This window comes from Epinephelus lanceolatus, chromosome 6, assembly GCF_041903045.1.
Source record: "Epinephelus lanceolatus isolate andai-2023 chromosome 6, ASM4190304v1, whole genome shotgun sequence".
Classification (NCBI taxonomy): domain Eukaryota; kingdom Metazoa; phylum Chordata; class Actinopteri; order Perciformes; family Serranidae; genus Epinephelus; species Epinephelus lanceolatus.
Genome location: NC_135739.1, coordinates 5,238,081 through 5,248,462, shown reverse-complemented (window position 1 = coordinate 5,248,462; position 10,382 = coordinate 5,238,081). Strand labels below are relative to the sequence as shown.

At 41.2% G+C, this 10,382-nt stretch overlaps 1 protein-coding gene across 4 annotated transcripts in view; it reads right to left on the bottom strand.

The window, feature by feature from the left end:
- Positions 1-7,173: 7,173 nt before the first annotated feature.
- The window catches only part of clocka (clock circadian regulator a), a 47,923-nt gene continuing 44,714 nt past the window's right edge, over positions 7,174-10,382 (bottom strand). For all 4 annotated transcript variants that reach the window (XM_033620680.2, XM_078168517.1, XM_033620681.2 and 1 more), the window contains exon 23: positions 7,174-9,161. In XM_033620680.2, coding sequence (XP_033476571.2) covers positions 8,904-9,161 — 258 coding nt within the window. In that variant the 3' untranslated portion in view covers positions 7,174-8,903. The remainder of the gene's footprint in view (positions 9,162-10,382) is intronic.

Below are 10,382 nucleotides of genomic sequence, written 5' to 3'. Positions count from 1 at the left end.
GAGGCTTCTTCAGTTCTAACAGACTGGTGCAGAGTTGCAAGCTTTAAACTGTGTGGGTGTGATCCCTTACAGAGTCGTTAAGGTCACATGAGTCATTAACACACCTGGCCATCATGTGTGTCGTTGGGGTTAGATGGGTCCAGGTGTGAATGGGTGTGAAGTCGTCTGGGGAGGGATCTCAAGACTGTCGTAGGCCACCTCCTCTGCTTAACAATGGTTGTTCCAGCTTTTTTCACGCCCCTTCAAACCATTTCTTCTCTGGCTGAGACGAGAATATTGCTGTCCTTGAAAGAATGTCCCTTCTCCTTTTAGATGTAAGTGGACAGCTGAGTCTTGACCTGACGTGCTGGCTCCACTGTGCTGTCCTTAGGGTGAACCTCACCAACATGTCACCTAGGCGAGACACCTGCCAAGCTGTAGGCCACTGTTCAAAACCCAGGGTTCCCTTGATCATGGAAAACCTGGAAAAGTCATGGAATTTTACAATCACTTTTTCCAAGCCTGGTTAAGTTATTAAATTATTGAAAGTCTTAGAAGTGATAGGATTTTGTTGTGTGTAATATCTTTTGTGGCTAACCCTCCAAGTAATGTAACGTATCGGCCAATGAATTTTCTTTAGCTGTCGACTTAATGAAGCTCTAATATGCGTTGATATGTGACATTTTGTTTACCATCAGGTATTCTGCTGGGGTTAATGCCTCTCCTCCTGTATGCTAACCAGCTGAAATTATGTTTGAATAGAGGTCAAATCCAATATGTTCGAAAAACTCCTTGCAAGTGGGGCGAGTAAAAACAAAAGTCCTTATTATGTGTCCTTAAAAACATGGAAAAGTTTGTGCATGACAATCTGTGGAAACCATAAAAGCAGCGTCTCTTTTTTCAGCAGCAAGTGTACCCCAAAAATATGACCTCTTTCCTAACCATAACCAAATTGTTGCCTAAATGTAACCACACATTATTCGCAGCACAGTAAGTTTCAACATATCCACTACATATATTGTACAAATGCTAACGTATGTGTAGGTCTAATTATTTAAATTTTAAAAATCGGTATGAAGCTTTAGACACGTAGTATCAGTGACTAATGATCTCTATCACTGATGTCATTGGTCACACTGATGGAACATAATTCCTGTAGCCTAATATTGGGGATTATATGTTAATATTTCTGAGTGAGCAATGGTGCAGCATTTCAGTGTCTTTAAATTTACTACATTTGTAGCTGAAATAAAGTCACTGAATGCTGTTGAGTCAAGACACAAATAGATGTGCAACATTTTCAAATCTACTGTATTTTAACCTTAACATCTTTTCAAGTGCAAATCACCAAACATATTATTACTGGGTCAGACTGTGAGTTTACAGTCATGTCTTTATGTCTTTGATCTATAGCCTAGCCTATATGTTTTAAATCTTCTGCCTCCTGTGTTTTTCCCCATCAGATTAAATCTGAACAAATATATTATGATATATTATTAATATAATGTAATGTATCTACAGCCTGATACAGAGTCAGATTCCACCACTTTATCTTCATTAAGGAAATGTAAGTCTGATAAATGATGAATAAACTTTTTTATTAACTTTATGGTTAACTTATTTACACTTTCCTCGCTCTGACTCAGGCTCTTCTTTTAAAGATAAACGTGCACCGTCTGCTACACATGCATTAATATCTCTACATCCACTGGATTAAAATGGAGGTGCTGTCTTTTATTTACCTGTTGCCATGGTGAATCGTGGAGTCGGAGCTCCATTGATGATGGCTTTTTATTGTCGGCTTAACTCAGAGTAAACATACTCAGAGTTGACTGAACTAACTCAAATCAGCTGTTCTGGAACCGGTAACTCAGAGTTTCCCATCTCAGGGTAAATCAACTCAGAGTTCAGGGTTAGACTCAGAGTTTGTTGAACCTCCTACCTGGAATACCCCTCTGGTTGAGAACCACGGATTTAGGAGAGCAAGTAAACAAGGTAACAACAACAACAACAACAACAACAACAACAACAACAGTATTTTCATTACAGTTTTATTTTAAAATTGAAGGGGGGCAAACGATTGATACATTTGCCTTAAAAGGTTATTTAATGTTTAATTTATGGATGGTTTGGCTCAAGAAATAAAGTGCAAATCAGTGAGGGATAGCTTATTGAGAGGGTGGGACTATTTCACATCATCTCTGAGAATGTGGTGTCAGATCTAAATTTATTTCCAGTCAAACAGCTTCAAACTGGAGATTAAAAAAGGCGTTAGACCTCAAACTGACCAGCAGGTGGCAGTAGTGGATGTGAGGAGAACAATATGAATCCCTGCACCTCAGCATCAGAATATAAACTTAACATTTCAGAGGTAATCGTACTGAAAGTCACTTATTTTATTGGGAAAGATATTAAAAAATTTGGTGCCACATTCAAATAAATCCAGCCTTTAAAAATGAGTGCTGAGTTGTAACTTATAGAAGGTGCTTTAAACATTTAAAAGGCTTCAGTCTGGGCTGACGTGTTGTTGCTCTCAGGCCACACCTGAATCAATGACATCAGAGCAGGTGCTTCATTAACCTGAGAGGAGCAGAACACCTGCTGTGACATCTCTGCTCCAGGTGTGACCAGGATCAACAGGATTCAGTGTGTTTTTGCCGTCGAGTGTACTGCAGCAGTAAATTTCATGAGCCAAACAATAACGCCACACAAATATGAACTGAAAACGGAGAGAGAACACTGATAGACATTCAGAGTTTCTAGTGTGTACATCAGAACTACACAACATTTAACACAATGCACTGCGTCCTTTCATTTAGGGCTCCCCTCTCTTTGGATAGCAAAACATTTCCCCCTCGTGTTTTTAAAACTTGGCAATGACCCACGAATAACTCAGTGTCCTCTTTTTTTAAAAGCTTGTGTCAATTTGAATCCAGCATGAAGGAAAACAAGTTGACCTGCTGGTAAAAACTCAAAACAACCTTTGCATCACCATCAACCATCATGAGTAACCAGCTCTTTCTGGGGGGGGAAGAAGTTCAACAGTCTTTGTGTGTATGTCACAGTTCGTTTAGATCCTTCATGTTTAAAAGCAGCAGCGTTGACTGTGTGTGATGTCATGTATCTCTGCCAGCTCAATGAGGTTTATTCCGGTAATAGAAAAATAATTGAGTTCTCTGCAGTTCTATTTACTGCATGTCCTATCATACATTGTGCAAAGTCTCTCACAGCCACACGTCTCATGCAAAAATACTCGTGTTAATGATAGTTACATTCTTGTCGTATGTATATTGCACCACTTGCATCACACTCCAGGAGGAGCAGGTCCTCTCTACAGGGCTCTAAGTGTTTAACAGAGAACTGGTGTGTGTCTTATTTAAATATTCATATGTTGCAGCACCACAACTGATTTTGTAAGAGGAGAGGAGTGCTGTGTAAGGGACCGGACTGTGACGTCTACCTATATGCTCAATTCAGTCTTTCTAGAAGCACAGAAATGGCACAGTGGAGAAAGCAGGTATTTAGGGACTGTATGAAAATTATTAGAGAGGAGGGAGGGTGATGGATTATTTATTTTTTGTTAAAGGCAGGGTCCTGGCCCGGATTTTCTTTTTTACTTCATAATTTTCTTGCAGGATTTTGTATAAAAATAATAAATACATCAAAATATTAAAGTCAAAAACACGCCTTTTGATATAATCAGGCCTGACCCTTCATGAACCTGTACGGTTTCTGTCCAAGCCTGAACAACAGCAGCACCTTTAGGCCCAAGCCTGATTAAAAACCAGAATTTCTACTGTTAAAAAAATAAAAAAATAAAAATAAAACATTTTTTACAAGTCAACTAAGGCCTATATAGACATTTCTGACATGGGGCGCTTTTGTAAATAGACACTCTGAGCACCAGAGTGCACTCTGGCACAAGCTGGACCACTCATAAATTCAAGGCGCTGCTTGATTAGGACAGGGGTCAGTAACTTTTACTACCAGAAGAGCCCTTTTGGTCCAAAAACAAAAAAAATATTAAATCTGTCTTATATTTGAGCCTTATAATAAAGATAACACAGCCTTATTAAGTCGAAATTAGCTTATCAACATTACTAATAGGTCTAATCATTAATATGTTTGACCATAAATATTTATGAATATTTGGTACCGTGCAGTGAAAACAAATCTGTCTATGCACTATTAAATTCAATATTTTCCTCAAAGACTTTTCCCTTCCTGGATTTTGGAATCTGCAGCTAGCTTCACTAAGGAGACTCAAGACAAGCCACCGCTCTTGATGTTCAGCAAAATTTAAAGAAAAGGCGCCGGGCCGCGGGCTCCGGTATGACTCGCATTTTAGTTGACAAAATGTTAAAATGTTTTTTAAATTTGTTGCAGGCCTATAGGTTACACATTTTTCCAACTGGATAAACTTGATAAATGAAAATTAAAATGTTCAAAATAACGGTGATTCATTTCAATGTAGCCTAATGTTGTCAAAGCCACAGGGAGACATCGGAGAGGGGCTAAAGAGCCACAGGTTGCCTCCCCCTGGGTTAGGATCACCACACTCTAAATTAACTCCTATTGTGTGTAGGGCTACGTAAAAAAATATTATCCTATTATCATTTTAAGCTTGAATAGAACTGAGATGAGACATTCAGGAGAAGGCCTTCTGTTTCATTCGAAGTCAAGGGGGGGTCTAAACCAAGACCTTTTGAGGGGATCTTGCTTTTTCAGCCCCCCTCCCCATCACAATAATTTTTGTACAGTCCCTTTGATGTCCTAACTGCAATTTGAGAAATAAATAAGTGAGTGAATGGATGAATTCAGTGGCCATACTTGCAACACAATACAACACTGACACTGGATATAGCATGTGCCCGACTATGGTGTCTGACAACAGCTCCACATGGGCCTGTATTATAAAATAATCAGATATGAAATTACAACTTCAACCAGCAAAGACAACATGACAACCACTTAAAAAAACAAAGACCAATTATATAAATATGATGGAAGCCAAACGCACTCTGAAATGACTGATTACAACTCTAAACAGACAACGGGAGCAACAATCTGCTAACAAAGTGACAGTCCAGCTCACTAAACATTTGACACAGATGAAGACTTTGGAGTTCGACTGAAGCATCATAATGTCAGGGCAGCAATGAGAGTTGAAATATCTTATCAGAACCAATTTTCCACATGTTCAAACACACAAACTGAGCCGAGCCTCCGGGCACGCCACAGCAGAAACAGCAGCTGTTACATGTGATAAACTCAAGTTACTGGACTTCTGGTTTCCCCGTTATCAACACTATATTCAAACATTACAAGATGCACGTTGTGAGTGTGCGCCGCTTCACCACAGAACTCGGCCAATCAAAGACTGACTGATGTATTTCACCAGACCAGTGGCCATGTGTTGAGCTCAGCCCGTCACTGCACACAGATGAACAATGGGCTGAGCCGTCAGCCCGACACCATCTGACGGTGAATTCGATCAGATGGCGAGGAGGCTGCCAGGCGAGCCTGCTAACCCAGAATGTGCAGGAGGTCTGGGATTGTAATGAGTTTGACAACAGTGCCTGTTCTGATTGCTTTTGCAACTTATTAAAAAATAAAAAGGAGAGAATATTGGACTTGACTCCAAGTGAATAATAATGCTGCTCTGTATCTGCTGGACATGTAAACAGGCAACTCCTCGCAAAAACGTTCCCTATAAGAACTTAATAGGTGATAATATTGGGTTAGTCTCGCATAGCCAGGTCAGTCTCGTCTGGTTGAACCCCTAACATGCTATACCCCTCTCCACCAAATTAGTTCTGGTTCTTGAACTGGTTCGCTAAGGATTCTTGGAATCTTGTAGCCTGGTGAAACCATCCTGATCTCGCGAGCTCATATTTGATTTTGCTCCATGTTTTGCAAATTGGGTCTGGCAACGCCAGGCTAGGTATTTTGGCGCTATCTAGCGAACCAGCCCAGGTTGCCACCAGTTTGGAGCAGAGCCACTGTAATCAAGAATGCGTCATCAATGGAGGGCACTGCACAATGCACAACAGAAGTAAATGTACTAGCAAGAACGCAGATCTCATGGACCAACTGTGAGCTGTTACTTGATAGTTATTTGTTTTTGTCCATAAAACCACAGACCAACTACTTATCATAAGAAAACTTAAAGGATTACTATGTGCAAGACTCCATCGTCTCTGTAGTCTCGCTCACCAGACCTTTCTCAAGAAAAGAAAGGTCTGGCTGGGCCGACTCACTTTAAGATTGGAGAAAAAAACGCCCCGGCTGCTTGTATTTCTTTCAACCAATCACAATCGTTCTTGGCGGTGCCACAGCAACAGTGCGCTTGCAAAAATATTGCCGGGGGGAAACAGGTTTTGGTGTAACACGCCCACAAAAATATCGCCTACAGGACGCAAACCATGGCAGAAAAATGGCTACATCCCCGCAACATCAAACACCGCAAAAGTTAGTGAAGTACGTGTTGAAAACGGTTGAAAACTGCTACACAACCGGAGGTGGTAGGGCGGGACTTCAGCGGGTGGCTCGTTCCGCCCAATGAGAGGCTGATCTATGCAGCGAACTTCCGCCCACTCAGACTATCCTCTCTGTAGAATATGTTTGAAGAGAGCACATCCAACTGTGGAATATGACACGCAGTTTGCACTTCAGGTCAAGGTAAATCTGGTCATAATGCTTTAAACAGTTCAAGATTAGGTGGACAAACCAGAACAGAGCCCGTTCTGTGTCAGTGGAAAAAGTGGTATGAAGGGAAAAAAACGCTCTGGGTTGTTTGTATTTCTTTAAACCAATCACAATCATCTTAAGCGACGCTAAACTGAGGATGCAGCATCACTGCTACTGCAAAATATTATAGAGAGGGAACTAGTTTTGATGAAAAGGGTGAGCACTGGTATTTAAGTGGCTAAATCCCAGCAACAGAAATCTTGTTTAGCATGTACGTTGTTGTTGTTTGACGCTTAGGGCTTAAATGAAGTTTGGAGATAGGTCTGGCTATGCAAGACTAGCTTCATGTAGCCATGGGGATTTTAAAAACAGTAACACGCAGCAAACATCTGAAATAGGCCCATGACAGACTTTATACCCACGGTTTACACCCTGTGAGTCAGACTAACGTAGGATTCACAGCTGGTTTCCACTGCTGCCACCATGTGGCCAAAAAAAGTTCTGGCAGGTTTAAGTGAGGGTGAGTGAACATGCAGAGAACTGCAGGAAGTTTAATCAGCTGTAGTTGAATGTGCTTTATCAAAGCATGAAGGAGAACCAGAAGCAAAGTTCTCATAAGACAAACTTCAAACCACCAAACACTGGTTTGTAGCTTTAAGAAGAAGGTTGCAGATTTAAGGAGCCTAAATGAGGTCTCTGCGGGGTGACTGCCCTTTTTCCTCCAGATAGTGCAAAGAGTTCAGAGATATGAGGGGACCTCTGTGTCGAGCCACTGCTTTATCGAGAGCTACTTAAGATGGCTTGGGACTCCTGCAGCTCACATAGGACTGACTGGAAGTCCCCCAGAAAGAACTGGAGGAGGAGGAGGAGGAGGAGGACGCCTGGGAGGAGCACGTCTGGGCTGCTCTCTGTACCCTGATGACCCAGATAAGTGGCTGAAGACTGGGTGAATGATCAGACTGCCAATGAGGACATTGTTTGATTAGCCCCACACTAACACAAATCATTTCACTCACGCTCAGCCTGAGAATATTAGCCACAAGTTTGTATGCCTGATTTTAGACTTTTAAGAGATAATAAATATCTATAGGATGAATGAAGCCACTTCAGGAACCACACAGTCAGTATGGATGCCTCTGACATGAAGGAATTTCAGCAGAAGTGCTAAAAATGAAGAATATGAAGGATTATGTTGGCAAATCTTATTGTTGCATAAGTTTAGCTTGATTGTGGTCATCTTAAGTTCATTCACAATATTTGACTCAAGTTCAATTTAGTCTTTAGTGTGCAGACTTACAGTAAAGCACATTTTAAAAAGCTTAAAAACACTTTAAAACATTTCTCTATCATTTTGACAATTTTATGAAATTCTGTGAAAATATGAGTCAAGGATTAAACAAACTGTGACACAACAAGCAGCATCGGCACTGTCTGCTATGCAGACACACAAACACATCCCCTAGGAGAAAGGAAGTCTGTGAAAATATCAGCCACTAAGCATTTTAAGATCTTTTCTTCTTAAGAAAAAAAGCATATTCAAAGCTGCAAATAACAGACTACGCATTTCATTTCATGCATCATCATATAAAATATTAGTTCTTTCTTTTTCATCGTATTTACATAATATATTATACATGATGTTCTGTACAGTAAAAGTTCAATCTACACCACATTCTTAAAAATATTTTCTGACCCATAATTATTTTTACACGAAAAACAAGAATAGGAGAAAACATCCAAAGCAAACAAGCCTCTGGCTGTTCTGCAGGATGTCCTTGAAGCTTGATAGAAGCTTCGCTGCGTTAACTTAATTAACCGGAGAGCTCTGCATAAAATAATCCTGTGAGGGTGACTGGAGCACACACACACACATGCGCGCACACACTGAACACACAAGGAAAGGGCCAGGGGAGGGTGTGAGGGGGAGTCCATTATAGGGATTGTTGCTCCCCCTTTTCTTGGAGAAAGGGCTTCGTCCCAGAGCCAAAGCCCACTGCCAGAGCAACAGCGAGACCAGTCCTGGTTCTCTGCAGCACTCTGTGCTCAGGAGTTAAGTGCAAACAGCAAAAGATCCTTGTGAGGGGAGGGAAGCCACAGCCTGCCCATCCAATCACGTCAGCCTCTGAGGCATGGTCTCAGCGCTGTACTTTGAGAAGAACTCCTCTTTAGACCCCCGTCACAAAGACACCCACACTTGGGTTTGGCTCACTCCACCTCTGATTGGCTGTAGCCAGCTACTGTGGCTGCGTAGCAGAGCGATCAGACAAACTGTCTGCCCTGTGAGGGGCCAGCTGCTGTTGCTGCTGTTGTTGAAGTTGCTGTTTTTGTTGTTGTAGCTGCTTCTGCTGCTGTTGTTGTTGCAACTGTTGTTGCTGTTGTAACTGTTGCTGCTGCTGTTGTGTTGCGGCAGTGAAGGTACCCTGCTGCTGCAAAGGGAACGCTGCCTGCAGAATCAACTGGGTGGACTGGTTTCCATGAAGAAGCCGAGGAGCCTTGAGCAAAAACAAATGATTAGCCCGATCTTAGAAAGGAAATTTACCTACTGAGTCATTAACAATAAGTCAGGATTTAACTTAAAGGTATACTCTGTAAACACACTTGGCCGTGAAAGTAAAAGCCAACCATTGCAACTTCCCAGAGTTCAAAGTGAGGTCATGAAATGTCTTGTTTTGTTCAAACCACAGATATTCAGTTAACTCTGATATATGACAAAAGAGACGCAGACCTCAGAGAATAGAAGCTTGGACCTGAGAAAATGCCGTACTGTCTTACTGTCTTTGTTTAAATAAGACTTAAACAATTAATCAATTATGCAAATAGTTGGCAATATTTTTCTGTCAACTGGCTAATTGTTTCAGCTCTTAAACAGACTTGAATGTTCCACACTGTATCTTGAAGTGGAATAGTCAGTCTAATGAGCATCACAAGATCTTAAAGAATAAAATGTTTAGAATTCAGCATAAGTCATAAGTCTGATGTTAGTGTGTCGTTCTATGAGAACATGCATAGATACAGGGAAACTTACAAAGCTAGGACCGTAACGGTACATGTATTTGTGTCGAACCGTTTGGTACGCGACTTTCGGTTCGGCACGACCCTGCACCGAATTATTGGGCGCAGGATATTATTTTATTTTATTTTGTTTTATTTTAATTCCGTTTTTGCGAGCTGAACCATTTAAAATATCTAGTTTTCCGACGGACATAATTGAGTGACGGACCGAGTCCGACCGTAAATCTCCGCTTTCAGTTTGTGCAGCGCATTCTCGCATTTTGACAACATGGCAAGTGAGCCTGACGAAAGTCCTCCGTTTGGGAACACTTTGGTTTCAGGGTAAAATACGAAGATGGAAATAAACAAGTGGACAAGACAAAAGCAGTGTGCCGACACTGCAGAACAGCGGTCGGGTATGTACTTGGAAACACGTCTAACATGCTAACGCATCTAAAGCGACACCACCCGAGTTTGAACGTTAACCGGCACGACTAGAAAAAGCAATCTGGTATAAACTACGATATCGTCGTCGTTTAAAAAGAAAGAGCGTTTCCCTGACCATTCTGATCGCGCTAAAGAAATAACCAACGCCATTGGAGTTGAGTAAAATTGTTTAAGCTGCACTTTAGATATAAGCATGTTTTGTTTACTGCACTTTAACAAAGTGGGAAAGCTAAGTAAGTTCCTAGTAAAACTGAATCTGAGCAGGCTTTAAAGCT